This window comes from Heteronotia binoei, chromosome 2, assembly GCF_032191835.1.
Source record: "Heteronotia binoei isolate CCM8104 ecotype False Entrance Well chromosome 2, APGP_CSIRO_Hbin_v1, whole genome shotgun sequence".
NCBI lineage: Eukaryota > Metazoa > Chordata > Lepidosauria > Squamata > Gekkonidae > Heteronotia > Heteronotia binoei.
In genome coordinates, this window is record NC_083224.1 from 13,006,357 (window position 1) to 13,026,573 (window position 20,217).

At 49.8% G+C, this 20,217-nt stretch overlaps 1 protein-coding gene across 3 annotated transcripts in view; it reads right to left on the reverse strand.

Moving 5' to 3' along the window:
* Positions 1-391: 391 nt before the first annotated feature.
* Positions 392-20,217, reverse strand: part of ARFRP1 (ADP ribosylation factor related protein 1) — a 42,887-nt gene continuing 23,061 nt past the window's right edge. For 2 of the 3 annotated variants that reach the window (XM_060230584.1, XM_060230586.1), the window contains exons 7-8: positions 3,011-3,111; positions 392-1,277 (exon numbers count right to left, since the gene is read on the reverse strand). In XM_060230584.1, the coding sequence (XP_060086567.1) occupies positions 1,190-1,277; positions 3,011-3,111 (189 nt within the window). In that variant the 3' untranslated portion in view covers positions 392-1,189. Of the gene's footprint in view, positions 1,278-3,006; positions 3,112-20,217 lie in introns of those variants that run through there. The other variant, XM_060230587.1, reaches the window with a different exon arrangement.

The window sequence follows — 20,217 nt, forward strand, 5'->3', positions numbered from 1 at the left end:
GGAACGCAGTTCCGGCTGGTTTGGTGTCACAGGGTGTGGCCTAATATGCAAATGAGTTCCTGCTGGGCTTTTTCTACAGAAAAGCCCCATGTGAAACAATGGTGACACCAGAAGGTGTGGCCTAATATGCAAATGAGTCCCTGCTGAGCTTTTTTTTTCCCTACCAAAAAAGTAATTTTTTTAAAATTTATTTTAAAAAGCCCTGACAAAGTTTATATCTCTGCTACCTAATCTTAAATAGGGACGCATATGGCCCAGCCCAACATGGCTCAGCCCGACAAGGTCTCGTTTATGTCAGATCCGGCCCTCATAACAAATGAGTTTAACACCCCTGGGAATGTACCTTGACGTTATCCCTTGCAGGAAGCAAATGGCATTAAAGGCACGGTTGTACAGAGGGATATGAAACTTTATTGGAGAACAATCCCCATACAGCGTTTCTGGATCCGAGAAATATATAGAGCGTTATGTCAGCTCCACAAGAGAATGGTTCCCAGCTCGTTTTCTCTGCTTGGCTGAGGCGATGGTCATCCAAAAGAGAGCTTTCAGTTGATGGGACCCACCTCTGGGCCTGACCGCTGCCTGTCGTCCCCAAACCGAGAGAAAATGAAATCTATACATCGATTCTAACTCCGTATCGATGCAGATCGAACCGGGGCCGTTCGCCCCAGCTAAGCCCCTCATTCCCACTTACGCTGGTGAGGTATCGTCACAAAGGAACAGGCAAGCCCGTGGCCACCGTTTCAGGTTTGAAAAAAAAAACAATCGCTTCTGACGAAATCGGAATGTGAGACACCCAATGTATTTTAATCGTCCGTTTCCATTGGGATCGGCCAACTAGAGGGTCTTCAGCCCTGCGGGTCGAAGTGGCACAGGGGTGACTTGAGCCCCAAACACTTACGGCCGTCCCACCCCCCCCGGTTAAGGGGAGAAGACTACGCCCTCTGTGCTAAGGGCCTAGAAGGAATCGGTAGAACGAGGCTTCGGTCAAAGTCCTTCACAGTCGAGGAGTCCTTTCGCGAGACGCCAAAAGACGATGTGGCGTGTGCGCTCGACGCGCACGAGCCAGGGACGGACCAGGAGGTCCGGGGACTTCATTCCAAAAGAGAGAGAGACAGAGAAAAGAGTCAGAGTGAAACGAGGCCGTTCTGGACAAAAGGTGGCCAGAACTTGGTTCCTCCGTGGTTCTTTACGTGATGTCCTTCTGCCTCGGGGGGCGATGGATGTTCCTCACCACGCATTTCACCATCCACTCGATTCCCTCGTTCACCCCTTTGCTGAAGAAAGACACACACACAAAAGAGAGAGAGACACGGGGCATTGGAACTTGGCGCATTCATCGGGGCATGCAGAAGCGGAAGAAGAGCTGGTTTTTTACCCCGCTTTTCTCTACTCTGAGGAGCCTCAAAGCGGCTGACAAACCCCTTCCCTTCCTCCCCCCCACAACAGGCTCCTTGTGAGGCAGGTGGGGCTGAGAGAGTTCGGAGAGAACTGGGACCGGCCCAAGGTCACCCAGAAGGCTGCATGGGGGGAGGAGGAGGAGTGGGGAATCAAACCTAGCGGTCACTTGGTAGAAAAAGAGGTGCTGGAGCTCATTAGCACAACTCATTTGCGTATGCTACACACCCCTGACATCACCGGAAGCTGTTTTAAATTCAATCTTAAAATGCTTATTGAATTATAATGAGCTAATTTTAAAGCTCATTTAATAAACCTTCGCTCATTTTTCTAAAGTCTGGCTTGTTTGGTCCGAGCCTACCTCAAGGAAAGGAAAGGAAAGGAAAGGAAAGGAAAGGAAAGGAAAGGAAAGGAAAGGAAAGGAAAGGAAAGGAAAGGAAAGGTCCCCTGTGCAAGCACCAGTCGTTTCCAACTCTGGGGTGACGTCGCTTTCACAACGTTTTCACGGCAGACTTTTTTATGGGGTGGTTTGCCATTGCCTTCCCCAGTCATCTATACTTTCCCCCCAACAAGCTGGGTACTCTTTTTACCAACCTTGGAAGGATGGAAGGCTGAGTCAACCTTGGGCTGGCTACTTGAAAACTCCGCTGTGTGAGACAGGAGGCTGGACTAGATGGACCCTCACTGGTCTGATCCAGCAGGGCTCTTTTGATGTTCTTAGGAAGGCCTCAGCCTCTCTGCCCTGTTGTTGGCCCTCCAGAGGAACTGGTTGGCCACTGTGTGAGACAGGAGGCTGGACTAGATGGACCACTGGTCTGATCCGGTAGAGCTGTTCTGATGTTCTCAGCCTCTGTGCCCTGTTAGCCCTCCAGAGGAAATGGATGACTACTATGTGAGACAGGAGGCTGGACTAGATGGACCCTTCACTGGTCTGATCCAGTAGGGCTTTTTTGATGTTCTTAGGAAGGCCTCAGCCTCTTTGTCCTGTTGTTGGCCCTCCAGAGGAACTGGTTGGCCACTGTGTGAGACAGGAGGCTGGACTAGATGGTTCTTCATTGGTCTGATCCAGCAGGGCTCTTCTGATGTTCTTATGAAGGCCTCAGCCTCTCTGCTTTGTTTGGGCACTGTGTGAGACAGGATGTTGGACTAGATAGTCCACTGGTCTGACCCAGTAGGGCTCTTCTGATGTTCTTAGGAAGGCCTCAGCCTCTCTGTCCTGTTGTTGGCCCTCCAGAGGAACTGGTTGGCCACTGTGTGAGACAGGAGGCTGGACTAGATGGTTCTTCATTGGTCTGATCCAGCAGGGCTCTTCTGATGTTCTTATGAAGGCCTCAGCCTCTCTGCTTTGTTTGGGCACTGTGTGAGACAGGATGTTGGACTAGATAGACCACTGGTCTGACCCAGTAGGGCTCTTCTGATGTTCTTAGGAAGGCCTCGGACTCTCTGCCCTGTTGTCAGCTGTCCAGAGGAACTGGTTGGCCACTGTGTGAGACAGGAGGCTGGATGAGACAGACCCTCACTGGTCAGATCTAGCAGGGCTCTTCTGACATTGTTCTGGGGGTCGGGGACAGCAGGAGGAAGCGTTCCTTGACAAACCCCTCCTCGCACTTACCCAGTGAGAGCCGAGCAGGCTTGCGTCAGGCAGTCCCTCTTCCCAATCTTGTTGATGCAGTCGCTGAACGCCGTCTTGATGTCTGGGATTGATAGGCAGCCCTGCAGGCAAAGGAGGGAAAGGGTCAGTGCGTGCTCGGCTACCGTCCTACGCAGGACTGACAATCTGGAGCGTTTCTTCGTCCCTTATGCCAGCAGCCCCCCAACCTAGTGCCTGTGAGCGCCATGGCACCCCCCCAACCCCTTCCCTCCTGCACAGCGAATGAGTTTAGAGATTGGGCGGGGCTTGGCAGGGCTTTTGGCTAATGAGGCTTCTGATTGGCTGTGTGGATCAAAAGCCAACCTGTTAAGCAGAGATTCTGCCTGAAATGTTGAAGAGGGGACCATTGGGAGTCATAGGGGCTGAGAGAGCTCTCCCAGAAGCTGCCCTTTCAAGGACAATCTCTGCGAGAGCTACGGCTGCCCCAAGGCCATTCTGGCAGCTGCAAGCGGAGGAGTGGGGAATCAAACCCGGTTCTCCCGGATAAGAGAGCTATGGCTGACCCAAGGCCATTCCGGCAGCTGCAAGCGGAGGAGTGGGGAATCAAACCCGGTTCTCCCAGATAAGAGAGCTCTGGCTGACCGAAGGCCATTCCAGCAGGTGCAAGTGGAGGAGTGGGGAATCAAACCCGGTTCTCCCAGATAAGAGAGCTCTGGCTGACCCAAGGCCATTCCAGCAGCTGCAAGCGGAGGAGTGGGGAATCAAACCCAGTTCTCCCAGATAAGAGAGCTCTGGCTGACCCAAGGCCATTCCAGCAGCTGCAAGCGGAGGAGTGGGGAATGAAACCCAGTTCTCCCAGATAAGAGAGCTCTGGCTGACCCAAGGCCATTCCAGCAGCTGCAAGTGGAGGAGTGGGGAATCAAACCCAGTTCTCCCAGATAAGAGAGCTCTGGCTGACCCAAGGCCATTCCAGCAGCTGCAAGCGGAGGAGTGGGGAATGAAACCCAGTTCTCCCAGATAAGAGAGCTCTGGCTGACCCAAGGCCATTCCAGCAGCTGCAAGCGGAGGAGTGGGGAATCAAACCCGGTTCTCCCAGATAAGAGAGCTCTGGCTGACCCAAGCCCATTCCAGCAGCTGCAAGTGGAGGAGTGGGGAATCAAACCCGGTTCTCCCAGATAAGACTCCGCACACTTCACCACTACACCAAACTGGCTCTCTCTCTCTCTCTTTTTTTTACCTTACTTAGTTGCTGGGTTATTAGGCAGGGACCCCACAATCTGGAACCGGTCCTGGGTCCATCAGTAGCTACTAACTACGGTGTCTAAAGGGAGCCTCTGAATCTAGAGTTAGTCAACTTCTGAGCCCTAGGGCAGTTGGCAGAAGAAGGGGAAGGGCTGCTGTTGGCTCCCTTTCTGTACCGCGAGGTAATTCAGGTCGCTTTCCGTAAGGACAATAAACGTAGCCATTAAAAAATCCCATAATCGAGATTGAGAGGGGATGAAACAAATGGAAGCCGCACTCAGAGTTTAGCCAAAGGGAACGACCAAAAATCCCATTCAAAACAGATGCTTGCGACCGAGTACCTAATTGAATTCGTTTTGCATGGGAATTTCACCTTAAGTGCCCTTTTCCTAACTCTGCGCTTACGTGAACAAAGGCGAGAGAGATGGAAACCAGTGTACTGTCCATAAGATCGCTGGAGATTGTCCCATAACCATAACACACACATGCACGACAATCGCTCACCCCCCCACCCCCGTTTCAGGACGAGGCGGCTGGCCAAAGCTTTCAAGATATCCCACAGCCTGGGAAGAAGTTTGCCAGCGAGATCTGATGCTGAAACAGCTGTTTCTATGACACAACATCCAAACCTCCCAATACTGCCAAAAGCACATTGGAGCACATTGAGAACCTGGAAATCTATCAGATATGTCTTGAACCTTGTTGGTCTTCTGTGAATGTATTGTAAAGATTGGGTTCCAGTGATAAATAAGCCTCCAAAGTGAAGAAAGACACATGAAATGTCTCGATATCTCGAACAGACGTCTTTGGAAGGGCTTCCTTGAGCGCCATGAACTAAATACTGGAATATGGATATTACTTTGTGATTGGAAAGTTTGTTGAACTGCGTTTGAACTGTCTCGCGGGAATATCCTTTTGAAGCATGTTTTTTGTTCATTTGAAGTTCTATGTGCAAACCTGGTCAGAACATCACTGACCTGCAAATTACACTGTTTTGTCATTTAAAATTCATGGTGTCTCTTGTACTCTAAGATCCAGTAGTTTCGCAAAAGCACATTGGAGGCTTTGTGGTAGAGAACAGAGTGCGCGTGAAAAGAAGGGTCCGAGGAGGAAAAGGGTTCTTGTGGAAATGGCACCGTGTGGCTCATAAGAACATAAGAGAAGCCATGTTGGATCAGGCCAATGGCCCATCCAGTCCAACACTCTGAGTCACATAAGAACATAAGAGAAGCCATGTTGGATCAGGCCAATGGCCCATCCAGTCCAACACTCTGAGTCACATAAGAACATAAGAGAAGCCCTGTTCGATCAGGCCAATGGCCCATGTAGTCCAACACTCTGTGTCACATAAGAACATAAGAGAAGCCCTGTTGGATCAGGCCAATGGCCCATCTAGTCCAACACTCTGTGTCACAAAAGAGAAGCGATATTGAATCAGGCCAATGGCCCATCCAGTCCAACACTCTGTGTCACATAAGAACATAAGAGAAGCCATGTTGGATCAGACCAATGGCCCTTCCAGTCCAACACTCTGTGTCACATAAGAACATAAGAGAAGCCATGTTGGATCAGGCCAATGGCCCATCCAGTCCAACACTCTGTGTCACATAAGAACATAAGAGAAGCCATGTTGGATCAGGCCAATGGCCCATCCAGTCCAACACTCTGAGTCACATAAGAACATAAGAGAAGCCATGTTGGATCAGGCCAATGGCCCATGTAGTCCAACACTCTGTGTCACATAAGAACATAAGAGAAGCCCTGATGGATCAGGCCAATGGCCCATCTAGTCCAACACTCTGTGTCACAAAAGAGAAGCCATATTGGATCAGGCCAATGGCCCATCCAGTCCAACACTCTATTGTCACACACTGGCCAAAAAAACCCCAGGTGCCGTCAGGGTAGTAGTGCTCTTGGGTAGCAGAAGGAATTCTGCCAGAATGATACTGCTCAGACCTAGGCGGGGCAGGCTGGGCTGTTGGAGGTGTGTGAGGTGGTGAGGTCTACTCTGGTTAAGTGTGTGGACTCTTATCTGGGAGAATCGGGTTTCATTCCCCACTCCTCCACTTGCAGCTGCTGGAATCAAACATCAAAAAAGATATTACAACATTGAAAGACGTCCAGAAAAGTGCAACTGGAATGAATAAAGGGTTGGAACACTTTCCCTATGAAGAAAGGTTAAAACACTTGGGGCTCTTTAGCTTGGAGAAACGTCGATTGCGGAGTGACATGATAGAAGTTTATAAGATTATACACGGGAAAGAGAAGGTACAGAAAGAAGTCCTTTTCTCCCTTCCTCTCAATACGAGAACTCGTGGGCACACAATGAAATTGCTGAGCAGTCAGGTTAAAATGGATAAAAGGAAGTACTCCTTCCCCCAAAGGGTGATTAACATGTGGAATTCACTGCCACAGGAGGTGGTGGAGGCTACAATCATAGCCATCTTCAAGAGGGGATTGGATAAAAATATGGAGCAGAGGTCCATCAGTGGCTATTAGCCACAGTATGTGTGTGTGTGTGTGTGTGTGTGTGTATACATATATATATTTTGGACACCCTGTGAGGTGGGTGGGGCTGAGAGAGCTCTCACAGCAGCTGCTCTTTCAGAGACAACTCCTAAGAGAGCTATGGCTGACCCAAGGCCATTCCAGCAGCTGCAAGTGGAGGAGAGGGGAATCAAACCCGGTTCTCCCAGATAAGAGTCCGCGCACTTAACCACTGCACCAAACTGCTATTGGGCCTACATCTGTTTTTGTCTAATTTCTAATCAATACATGTATTTTGGTACAGTTGATTATGTTTTTTGTTTTTAACTCAAATCATTTGGGCCTTATATTTGCGTCAATTAAAGCTTTGGTTTCTTCATTAATCTCGTTTGGGTTTAAATTTTTCTTCCCCTCTTTTTGTTCCTTAAACCGGACAGTGGGTCAACCTGAGATTTCGATGAGAGAACGGCGCCCTCTAGAGGGCAACGGGAGGACTTTGCGGAGGTTGTTCAGTCAGAATGTCGCTATGAGTCGGACGCACTTAACACAAGCACAGAGGGCAACACGCTGACATCACAGAAGGAAGAAGCTGCAGTGGAAAGGGGGAAAGGAAACCTCCGCAAAAAAGTCCCTAGAAAACAGAAGCGGAGCCTTAGAGATAACAGGGCAATCGGGAAGGGTGGAAGGTTCAACTCCAGGGAACACTGTGCTCCTTCCCTTCCGTACTTCATTCTGTGCAAACAGAACTGAAGACAGCAGCAGCGCGACTGGATTTGAGCTCAACAGCTTTCGGGAAAGGTCTGTATCGGAGGCCCTTTCCTGGATCTCTCAGTGGAGTCGGACAGGGTGGCAAGCAGAGTAGGATTGCCGAGTCCAATTTAAGAAATATCTGGGGACTTTGGGGGTGGAGCCAGGAGACATTGGGGGTGGAGCCAGGAGCAAGGGTGCGACAAGCACGATTGAACTCCAAAGGGAGTTCCGGGTGTCGCTTACAGAGGGACCACTGAAGAAGAAGAAGAAGAAGATATTGGATTTATATCCCGCCCTCCACTCCGAAGAGTCTCAGAGCGGCTCACAATCTCCTTTATCTTCCTCCCCCACAACAGACACCCTGTGAGGCGGGTGGGGCTGGAGAGGGCTCTCACAGCAGCTGCCCTTTCAAGGACAACCTCTGCCAGAGCTCTGGCTGACCCAAGGCCATTCCAGCAGGTGCAAGTGGAGGAGTGGGGAATCAAACCCGGTTCTCCCAGATAAGAGTCCGCACACTTCACCACTACACCAAACTGCACACCTTTTAAATGCTCTCCCTCTTTTGCAGGGGTGGCCAACGGTAGCTCTCCAGATGTTTGTTTTTTGCCTACAACTCCCGTCAGCCCCAGCCAGCATGGGCGATGGCTGGGGCTGATGGGAGTCGTAGGCAAAAAACATCTGGAGAGCTACCATTGGCCACCCCTGCTCTATTGGAAATAATAAAGGATGGGCACCTTCTTTTGGGGACCACAAAATTGGACCCATTGGTCCAATCCTTTTGATATTTGGAGGGTATTTTGAGGAGAGGCACGGGGTGCTATCCTGGATATATAGCGCCTCTACCTCAAAAAACAAGCCCACCCCCCAAAGCCCCAGATGCCAGCAGATCAATTTTCCATTATTTATACCCTATGAGAGTCGGTCCCCATAGTTTTTTTAATTCAAATCATTTGAATTGCCCAGCAGACATTCCCCCCACCCCGCTTTCTAATGACCCTGAAACGGGGGGGGGGGGGGAGGGCCTCCAAACCGGGGGATGCCCTGCCCTCGCCTGGGGATTAGAGCAAGCAGGAAACCACAGCGTGCAGTTTAGGTAAACTAGGAAAATAACACTGTGACGTTAATGAGCTTTGAAGCCAATGCACATACGCACTTTATATAGCCAATTCGTTGGAACCAAACAAAGGCGATCGTCAAACAAAAATCAAAACGGCTCAGCAGAGCTCAGCGTTCGGCTATTATTTCTCCAGTTCCAAAGAAATTATCTCAGCACGGTGACTGACTGGCAATACATCCTGCTGCCTGTAAACTTCCTTGCTGAAAGACGCAGGGATGCCGTATATTCAAATAACGTAGAGGCAGCCGCCCTCCAATAAAGATGCTGCTAGTCTGCCTAGCAACCCTGGACTTCCTTGGAGTTCTCCCATCCAAGCACCAACCATGGCTGACCCGGCTTAGCTTCAGAGGCCTGGTGAGTTTGGGCTATCCAGGTGAGGGCAGACAAGCAGAGGTGGTTTGGCCTGGCTCTGTGTAGCAACCCTCGGCTTGCTTGCTGATCTCCCACCGAAGGGATGACCCTGTTTAGCTCTCTCGAGACTGGCCTATTCTGGACCATCTATTGGGCTACACGAGTCCAAGGTTCTGTTTCATCGGCCACTTCCGCCGGCCGCCTGTATCTTTATCGGGAACTTAACATAAACAAATCGTAATAAATATACTGCTTCCCAAAATTATATTAAAAAATAAACCAATGATCATACATCAATTTCATAAAAAGATTCGTACCCCGTGCTAAGGCAACAACTCACTGGTATAGCTTACATTCTTGTTTGCTAATGCATGCCTGTCTATTTGTTTGTGTTACGTTCCTGGTAAAGATACAGGCGGCCGGCGGAAGTGGCAGACGAAACACGAACAGAACCTTGGACTCGCGTAGCCGCACCTGTTGGATGGAGGACCGCTGTTTTTGAATGTATGGTGTTCCTGCGTCTTTATTTTGAATGTATGGTATTCCTGCGTCTTTCAGCCAGGAAGTTTACAGACAGCAAGATGCATTACCAGTCAATCACAGCATTGAGACAATTTCTTTGGAACTGGAGAAATAATAGCTGAACTTTGAGCTCTGTTGAGCCGTTTTGATTTTTGTTTGATGATTGCCTTTGCTTAGTTCCGACGAATTGCCTATATAAAGTATTTGTGTGCATTGACTTCAAAGCTTGTTAATTCCGCAGTTTTATTTTCCTAGTTTACACACCTGGGGATTGGTAACACTAGACCAGAGAGCGGGCCTCTTTAGGTGGCAGCGTGCCATCTACACCCGGGATTGTGAAACGACGTTCACGTCCCAACTTGAGAGCTGCTGAATTTTCTCCATGAACTGCAGCCTACTGTTTGTGCCTGTGCATTTCTCGGGCACGTGGCGTCTTCCAACCACGCCGGCAGTAGAAGGTGCTTCGTGCCAAAGAGACGTTCACTTGCCGATGGCACAAAACGGTAGGGTCGAACCGTTAAGTCTTTTAAGGGTTAGTTTTATTTTATCTATTTGAAGCACTTATACACCTGCCTTTCTCCTGACCCTCTCAGGACAAATGGAAACATTTAGAAGATGAAGATGTTGGATTTATATCCCGCCCTGCACTCCGAATCTCAGAGTGGCTCACAATCTCCTTTCCCTCCCCCCCCCCCACAACAGACATCCTGTGAGGTAGATGAAGATGTTGGATTTATATCCCGCCCTCCACTCTGAAGAGTCTCAGAGCGGCTCACAATCTCCTTTCCCTTCCTCCCCCACAACAGACACCCTGTGAGATAGATGAAGATATTGGATTTATATCCCGCCCTCCACTCTGAAGAGTCTCAGAGCGGCTCACAACCTCCTTTACCTTCCTCCCCCACAACAGACACCCTGTGAGGTAGATGAAGATATTGGATTTATATCCCGCCCTCCACTCCGAATCTCAGAGTGGCTCACAATCTCCTTTCCCTTCCCCCCCCCACAACAGACACCCAGTGAGGTAGATGAAGATGTTGGATTTATATCCCGCCCTCCACTCCAAACAGTCTCAGAGCGGCTCACAATCTCCTTTACCTTCCTCCCCCACAGCAGACACTCTGTGAGGTAGATGAAGATATTGAATTTATATCCTGCCCTCCACTCCGAAGAGTCTCAGAGCGGCTCACAATCTCCTTTACCTTCCTCCCCCACAACAGACACCCTGTGAGGTGGGTAGGGCTGAGAGGGCTCTCACAGCAGCTGCCCTTTCAAGGAGAACCTCTGCCAGAGCTGTGGCTGACCCAAGGCCATTCCAGCAGGTGCAAGTGGAGGAGTGGGGAATCAAACCCGGTTCTCGTAGAAAGGAGTCCGCGCACTTAACCGCTACACCAAACTGACTCTCAATAAAGATGCTGCTAGTCTGCCTAGCAACCCTGGACTTCCTTGGAGGTCTCCCATCCCAGCACCAACCATGGCTGACCCGGCTTAGCTTCACAGGTCTGGTGAGTTTGGGCTATCCAGGTGAGGGCAGACAAGCAGAGGTGTTTTGGCCTGCCACTGTGTAGCAACCCTAGGCTTGCTTGCTGTTCTCCCACCGAAGGGATGACCCTGTTTAGCTCTCTCGAGACTGGGCTATTCTGGACCATCTATTGGGCTACACGAGTCCAAGGTTCTGTTTCATCTGCCACTTCCGCCGGCTGCCTGTATCTTTATCAGGAACTTAACATAAACAAATCGTAATAAATATACTGCTTCCCAAAATTATATTAAAAAATAAACCAATGATCATACATCAATTTCATAAAAAGATTCGTACCCCGTGCTAAGGCAACAACTCACTGGTATAGCTTACATTCTTGTTTGCTAATGCATGCCTGTCTATTTGTTTGTGTTACGTTCCTGGTAAAGATACAGGCGGCCGGCGGAAGTGGCAGACGAAACACGAACAGAACCTTGGACTCGTGTAGCCGCACCTGTTGGATGGAGGACCGCTGTTTTTGAATGTATGGTGTTCCTGCGTCTTTATTTTGAATGTATGGTATTCCTGCGTCTTTCAGCCAGGAAGTTTACAGACAGCAAGATGCATTACCAGTCAATCACAGCATCGAGACAATTTCTTTGGAACTGGAGAAATAATAGCTGAACTTTGAGCTCTGTTGAGCCGTTTTGATTTTTGTTTGTTGATTGCCTTTGCTTAGTTCCGACGAATTGCCTATATAAAGTATTTGTGTGCATTGGCTTCAAAGCTTGTTAATTCCGCAGTTTTATTTTCCTAGTTTACACACCTGGGATTGGTAACACTAGACCAGAGAGCGGGCCTCTTTAGGTGGCAGCGTGCCATCTACACCCGGGATTGTGAAACGACGTTCACGTCCCAACTTGAGAGCTGCTGAATTTTCTCCATGAACTGCAGCTTACTGTTTGTGCCTGTGCATTTCTCGGGCACGTGGCGTCTTCCAACCACGCCGGCAGTAGAAGGTGCTTCGTGCCAAAGAGAGGTTCACTTGCCGATGGCACAAAACGGTAGGGTCGAACCGTTAGGTCTTTTAAGGGTTAGTTTTATTTTATCTATTTGAAGCACTTATACACCTGCCTTTCTCCTGACCCTCTCAGGACAAATGGAAACATTTAGAAGATGAAGATGTTGGATTTATATCCCGCCCTGCACTCCGAATCTCAGAGTGGCTCACAATCACCTTTACCTTCCCCCCCACAACAGACACCCTGTGAGGTAGATGAAGATGTTGGATTTATATCCTGCCCTCCACTCTGAAGAGTCTCAGAGCGGCTCACAACCTCCTTTAACTTCCTCCCCCACAACAGACACCCTGTGAGGTAGATGAAGATGTTGGATTTATATCCCGCCCTCCACTCTGAAGAGTCTCAGAGCGGCTCACAACCTCCTTTAACTTCCTCCCCCACAACAGACACCCTGTGAGGTAGATGAAGATGTTGGATTTATATCCCGCCCTCCACTCTGAAGAGTCTCAGAGCGGCTCACAACCTCCTTTACCTTCCTCCCCCACAACAGACACCCAGTGAGGTAGATGAAGATATTGGATTTATATCCCTCCCTCCACTCCAAAGAGTCTCAGAACAGCTCACAACCTCCTTTAACTTCCTCCCCCACAACAGACACCCTGTGAGGTAGATGAAGATGTTGGATTTATATCCCGCCCTCCACTCTGAAGAGTCTCAGAGTGGCTCACAACCTCCTTTAACTTCCTCCCCCACAACAGACACCCTGTGAGGTAGATGAAGATGTTGGATTTATATCCCGCCCTCCACTCCGAAGAGTCTCAGAGCGGCTCACAATCTCCTTTCCCTTCCTCCCCCACAACAGACACCCTGTGAGGTAGATGAAGATATTGGATTTATATCCCGCCCTCCACTCTGAAGAGTCTCAGAGCGGCTCACAATCTCCTTTCCCTTCCTCTCCCACAACAGACACCCTGTGAGGTAGATGAAGATGTTGGATTTATATCCCTCCCTCCACTCCAAAGAGTCTCAGAGCGGCTCACAACCTCCTTTAACATCCTCCCCCACAACAGACACCCTGTGAGGTAGATGAAGATGTTGGATTTATATCCCGCCCTCCACTCTGAAGAGTCTCAGAGCGGCTCACAACCTCCTTTAACTTCCTCCCCCACAACAGACACCCTGTGAGGTAGATGAAGATGTTGGATTTATATCCCGCCCTCCACTCCGAAGAGTCTCAGAGAGGCTCACAATCTCCTTTCCCTTCCTCCCCCACAACAGACACCCTGTGAGGCAGATGAAGATATTGGATTTATATCCCACCCTCCACTCTGAAGAGTCTCAGAGCGGCTCACAATCTCCTTTCCCTTCCTCCCCCACAACAGACACCCAGTGAGGTAGATGAAGATATTGGATTTATATCCCTCCCTCCACTCCAAAGAGTCTCAGAACAGCTCACAACCTCCTTTAACTTCCTCCCCCACAACAGACACCCTGTGAGGTAGATGAAGATGTTGGATTTATATCCCGCCCTCCACTCTGAAGAGTCTCAGAGTGGCTCACAATCTCCTTTCCCTTCCTCTCCCACAACAGACACCCTGTGAGGTAGATGAAGATGTTGGATTTATATCCCTCCCTCCCCTCCAAAGAGTCTCAGAGCGGCTCACAACCTCCTTTAACATCCTCCCCCACAACAGACACCCTGTGAGGTAGATGAAGATGTTGGATTTATATCCCGCCCTCCACTCTGAAGAGTCTCAGAGCGGCTCACAACCTCCTTTAACTTCCTCCCCCACAACAGACACCCTGTGAGGTAGATGATATTGGATTTATATCCCGCCCTCCACTCCGAAGAGTCTCAGAGCGGCTCACAATCTCCTTTCCCTTCCTCCCCCACAACAGACACCCTGTGAGGGAGATGAAGATATTGGATTTATATCCCGCCCTCCACTCTGAAGAGTCTCAGAGCGGCTCACAATCTCCTTTCCCTTCCTCTCCCACAACAGACACCCTGTGAGGTAGATGAAGATATTGGATTTATATCCCTCCTCCACTCCAAAGAGTCTCAGAGCGTCTCACAACCTCCTTTCCCTTCCTCCCCCACCACAGACACCCTGTGAGGTAGATGAAGATATTGGATTTATATCCCTCCTCCACTCCGAAGAGTCTCAGAGCGGCTCACAATCTCCTTTCCCTTCCTCCCCCAGAACAGACACCCTGTGAGGTAGATGAAGATATTGGATTTATATCCCGCCCTCCACTCTGAAGAGTCTCAGAGCGGCTCACAATCTCCTTTCCCTTCCTCCCCCACAACAGACACCCTGTGAGGTAGATGAAGATGTTGGATTTATATCCCGCCCTCCACTCTGAAGAGTCTCAGAGCGGCTCACAATCTCCTATATCTTCTCCCCCCACAACAGACACCCTGTGAGGTGGGTGGGGCTGAGAGAGCTCTCCCAGCAGCTGCCCTTTCAAGGACAACCTCTGCCAGAGCTATGGCTGACCCGAGGCCATTCCAGCAGCTGCAAGTGAAGGAGTGGGGAATCAAACCCGGTTCTCCCAGATAAGAGTCCATACACTTCACCACTACACCAAACTGGCTCTCTTTACACAGAGAGTGATTAAAATATGGAATTTGCTGCCCCAGAGGATGTAGTGATGACCACAGGGATAAAGAGCTTTAAAAGGAGTTTAGATGGATTAGTGGAGTATAAGTCTATCAGTTGCTATTATCCATGGTGACTTACTGGAATTTCCACATTCAAAGGCACTAAGCACCTAAATCCCAGAGCCAGGAGGCAACATCAGGGGAGACCTTGGCCTCTGTGCCCTGTTGCTGGCCTTCTAGGGGAACTGGTTGGCCACTGTGTGAGACAGGAGGCTGGACTAGATGGACCCGCACTGGTCTGATCCAGCAGGGCTCTTTGTATGCTCTCTTGAAGGCCTTGGCCTCTATGCCCTGTTGTGGGCCCTCCAGAGGAACTGGTTGGCCAGTGTGTGAGACAGGAGGCTGGGCTAGATGGACCCTCACTGGTCTGATCCAGCTGGGCTCTTCTGAGGTTCTTAGGAAGGCCTCGGCCTCTCTGCCCTGTTGCTGGCTCTCCAGAGGAACTGGTTGGCCACTGTGTGAGACAGGAGGCTGGGCTAGATGGACCCTCACTGGTCTGATCCAGCAGGGATCTTCTGAGGTTCTTATGAAGGCCTCGGCCTCTATGCCCTGTTGTTGGCCATCCAGATGAACTGGGTGGCCACTGTGTGAGACAGGATGCTGGACAAGATAGACCCTCACTGGTCTAATCCAGTAGTGCTCTTTGTATGCTCTCTTGAAGGCCTCAGCCTCCATGCCCTGTTGTTGGCCATCCAGAGGAACTGGGTGGCCACTGTGTGAGACAGGAGGCTGGACTAGATGGACCCTCACTGGTCTGATCCAGCAGGGCTCTTCCAGGTGCGCACAAACACATACGCTCACACAAACACATATGCGCATTTTTAAAAATACGATTTAAAAAAAAGATACAAAGATCACTGATTGAGTCATCGTGATACTGTCTATTCCAGGAGGTGGAGCCAACCACAAAATATCAGGAAATGAGGTCATACGTAACAGTAACTCTCCAGCAAGGCTTTTGTTTTTTTGTAGCAGGAGCTCCTTTGCCTATTAGGCCACACCACCTTGATGTAGCCAATCCTCCAAGAGCTTATAGGGTTCTTCTTACAGGGCCTAGTGTAAGCTCCTGGAGCATTGGCTACATCAGAGAAGTGTGGCCTAATATGCAAAGGAGTTCCTGCTACAATAAAAAGCCCTACTCTCCAGCATTTCAGGCAGAAGGACTGTTTAACAGGATGTCTTAAAAAATTTTTTTTAATTGTTATTCCGAAGAAGAAGATATTGGATTTATATCCCGCCCTCCACTCCGAAGAGTCTCAGAGCGGCTCACAATCTCCTTTACCTTCCTCCCCCACAACAGACACCCTGTGAGGTAGATGAAGATATTGGATTTATATCCCGCCCTCCACTCCGAAGAGTCTCAGAGCGGCTCACAATCTCCTTTACCTTCCTCCCCCACAACAGACACCCTGTGAGGTAGATGAAGATATTGGATTTATATCCCGCCCTCCACTCCAAAGAGTCTCAGAGCGGCTCACAATCTCCTTTACCTTCCTCCCCCACAACAGACACCCTGTGAGGTAGATGAAGATATTGGATTTATATCCCGCCCTCCACTCCGAAGAGTCTCAGAGCGGCTCACAATCTCCTTTACCTTCCTTCCCCACAACAGACACCCTGTGAGGTGGGTGGGGCTGGAAAGTGCTCTCACAGCAGCTGCCCTTTCAAGGACAACCTCTGCTAGAGCTATGGCCCACCCCAAATGGGCACTTATGGCTTTACAATATTTTCTCACATACACCTTCAGTCGCAGAGCAAAGATCCTTGTGCTGTAGCCGTAGCTCCTACCAAAGCCATCTTTAAACGAATTTCTTCAGCATCGCTTACTAGGTCTCCAATGGCCAATCCAAAGCCCTGATGGGCAAAAGTCCCTTCTGGCCCCGCCTACTTCCTCAAACATTTGATTGGGCGCCGGGAAAGATGTGAACAAGGGCTGCGGAAGCCACGGGCCCCAGGTTGGGCAATGGCAGTCTGTTATGACTGGCAGCATCTTTCCAGAGTTTCAGGGAACAAAAATAATCCCTAGTTCTTGCTTTGTTGTTGTTCAGTCGCACAGTCGAGTCCGACTCTTTGCGAACCCGTGGACCAAGTCACGCCAGGCCCTCCTGTCTTCCACCATCCTCCGAAGTCTGCTCAAATTCGGGTTCGTTACATCAGTCACGCTGTCCAGCCATCTCCTCTTTTGCCGTCCCCTTCTTCTTTGGCCTTCTGTCTTTCCCAGCATCAGGGTCTTCTCCAGGGAGCGCTCCCTTCTCATTGGGTGGCCAAAGCATTGGAGCTTCAGCTTCAGCAGCTGACCTTCCAGGGAACAGTCTGGGTTGATTTCCCTTAGGACTGACTGATTGGATCTTCTTGCAGTCCAAGGGACTCTCAAGAGTCTTCTCCAGCACCACAGCTCAAAAGCATCTATTCTTCTGCGCTCGGCCTTCCTTATGGTCCAGCTCTCACAGCCATACATTACTACAGGGAATACCATCGCTTTGACTATATGGACTTTTGTTGTCAGGGTGATGTCTCTACTTTTTATTATACTGCCCAAGTTCGCCATAGCTGTCCTCCCAAGGAACAAACGTCTTTAATTTCATGGCTACAGTAACCATCTGCAGTGATCTTGGATCCCAGAAATGTGAAGTCTGTCACGACTTCCATGTCTTCCCCTTCTATTTGCCAAGGTGTGATGGGGCCGGATGCCATGATCTTAGTTTTTTTGATGTTGAGTTTCAAACCTACTTCTGCGGTCTCCGCTTTCACCCTCAACAAGAGGTTCTTGCTAGCTGAGCCCATTCAAAATAAAGAGCCAGGGAGCAATGTCTCTTCTAAGCTGCGGAGTCGTGAGCAGAAATTCTACTTTGTGAGCTACTAGCATTAAATTTGTTAGCCAGTTTGGTGTAGTGGTGAAGTGGGCGGACTCTTATCTGGGAGAACCGGGTTTGATTCCCCACTCCTCCACTTGCAGCTGCTGGAATGGCCTTGGGTCAGCCAGAGCTCTCTTATCTGAGAGAACCGGGTTTGATTCCCCACTCCTCCACTTGCAGCTGCTGGAATGGCCTTGGGTCAGCCACAAGGCCACATAGTCTTAAATTGATAAGTGAATCATGGTTTTATATGTTTTATGGAATTCATTGTTTTATGATATTGTAAGCCGCCCTGAGTCCGCTTGCGGAGAGGGCGGGATATAAATGTAAAGTAATAAATAAATAAATAAATAAACAGCTCTCACAGGAGTTGCCCTTGAAAGGGCAGCTTCTATCAGAGCTCTCTCAGCTCCACCTACCTCACAGGGTGTCTATTGTGGAGGGGAGAGGTAAAGGAGATTGTGAGCCACTCTGAGACTCTGAGATTCAGAGTATAGGGCGGGATATAAATCCAATATCATCATCTTCTACTACTACTAGCATTAAATTTGTGAGCTACTGCATAAATTAGTTTGGTCTGGGGCTCATTTTTCATGAACTAAGACAAAAATAAGTGAGCCCAGGGCTTTTATTGGTAGAACAAGCCCAGCAGGAATTCATCTGCATATTAGGCCACACCCTCTGACATCACCATTGTTTTACATAGGGATGTCTACAGAAAAAGCCCAGCAGGAACTCCTTTGCATATTAGGCCACACCCCCTGACACCAAGCCAGCCAGAACTGCGCTCCTGTGTGTTCCTGCTAAAAAGAAAAAAAAAAGCCCTGTGTGAGCCAGAGGCTAAAAAACTGTGAGCTAGCTCACACTAACTCAGCTTAGACGGAACACTGCCACGGAGCCTTTGCAAGTGAAGGAAGCACTGCAACCGCTGAGCTGGAGCTAAGATTTTATTTTTATTTGTGCACCTTAAATTTCTATCCCGCCTTCTCCGCAAGCGGATTCAGGGCGGGCTAACAGCATTTATAGTTGCAATTTAAAAATCAATCAAATACAAGTGCCGTGTTCTACTGGAGAAAGTTTTCCTTCCAGACGTTTCGTTCTCAGCTGCGGAGAACATCCTCAGTGGCGTTGCAGCCAGAGCAGGCGCTCTGACCTCCTTGGCTGCTGTGCATTGAGTGAGGCCAGGGCTGCTGGAGAGCTGCTATTTCTAGGCTGGAGGGGGTGTGGCCCTCCAATTGCCCTCTCACCACATCCCCTCCAGCCTAGAAATAGCAGCTCTCCAGCAGCCCTGGCCTCACTCAATGCACAGCAGCCAAGGAGGTCAGAGCGCCTGCTCCTGCTGCAACGCCACTGAGGATGTTCTCCGCAGCTGAGAACGAAACGTCTGGAAGAAAAACTTTCTCCAGCAGAACACGGCACTTGAGCCCAAAACATTCTACAAACCCTAATGATGATGCCAGCCGTGAAAACCTGAAATCTTTGACAATCAAATACAGTTACAATTTTAAAACCATGATGTGGTGCTGGGCCACATCAATATAAGCGAGTTCTTCATTTCTGATGGTGATCAGGTAGTATCGTAGCTCTATAACGATGTGGGGCGGCAATCCTCTCCCGGTTAGATATTAAAGGCCTGTTCGAACAATTCAGTTTTGCGGGCCCTGCGGAAAGTAGAGAGATCCCGCAGGGTCCTTATGGCCTCCGGGAGAGCATTCCACATTTCTGGTGCTGCCACTGAGAAGGCCCTAGCCCGTCCGGAGCATAGCTTAGCCTCCTTTGGTCCAGGGTCGGACAGTAGGTTTTGTGCCCCTGAACGCAGTGCTCTCTGGGGAACATGTGGAGAAAGGCAGTCCCATAGATAGGCAGGCCCCTGACCATAAAGGGCTTTAAAGGTCAGCACCAACACCTTGAAACGGACTTGGAACACAATAGGTAGCCAGCGCAGCTCTTTCAGCACTGGCTGAATGCGCTGCCCACAAGGGAGCCGCATTAACAGCCGTGCCGCAGCGTTCTGCACTAGCTGTAATTTCCGAGTCAGGGTCAAGGGTAGCCCCATGTAGAGAGCATTACAGCGATCTATTCTCAAGGTGACTGTAGCATGGATCACCATTGCTAAGTCGTCATGCTCCAAGAAAGGGGCCAACTGCTGCACCCACCGAAGCTGAAAAAAGGCAGATCCAGTAGTGGCTGCTACGTGGGCCTCCATTGTAAGAGAGGACTCCAGGAGCACACCTAAGCTCTTGACCTTAGGGGCCGGTATCAGCGGCACCCCGTCAAGAGCCGGCAGAGGAATCTCCTCCTTCGGACCACTCCAGCTCAGATAGAGAACCTCCATCTTCGTTGGATTCAGCTTCAACCAACTTAGCCTGAGCCAAGATGCTACAGCTTGGAGAGCCAGGTCTAGATTTTCCGGGGTACAGTCGGACTGGCCAGCCATCAATAGATAGAGCTGGGTGTCGTCTGCGTATTGGTGACAACCCAGCCCATACCTTCTGACAATCTGGGCAAGGGGGCGCATACAGATGTTTAATAACATCGGGGACAGAACTACATCCTGTGGCACACCACATATAAGTGGGTGCCTTTGGGATGATTCCTCCCCTATCACCACCCTTTGTCTCCGACCTTGGAGAAAGGAGGCCAGCCACTGAATCCCCACGTCGGCAAGGCGGCTAGTCAGTAGCTGATGGTCAACCGTATCAAATGCGGCTGACAGATCTAATAATAACAGCACCGCTGAGCCACCCCAATCCAG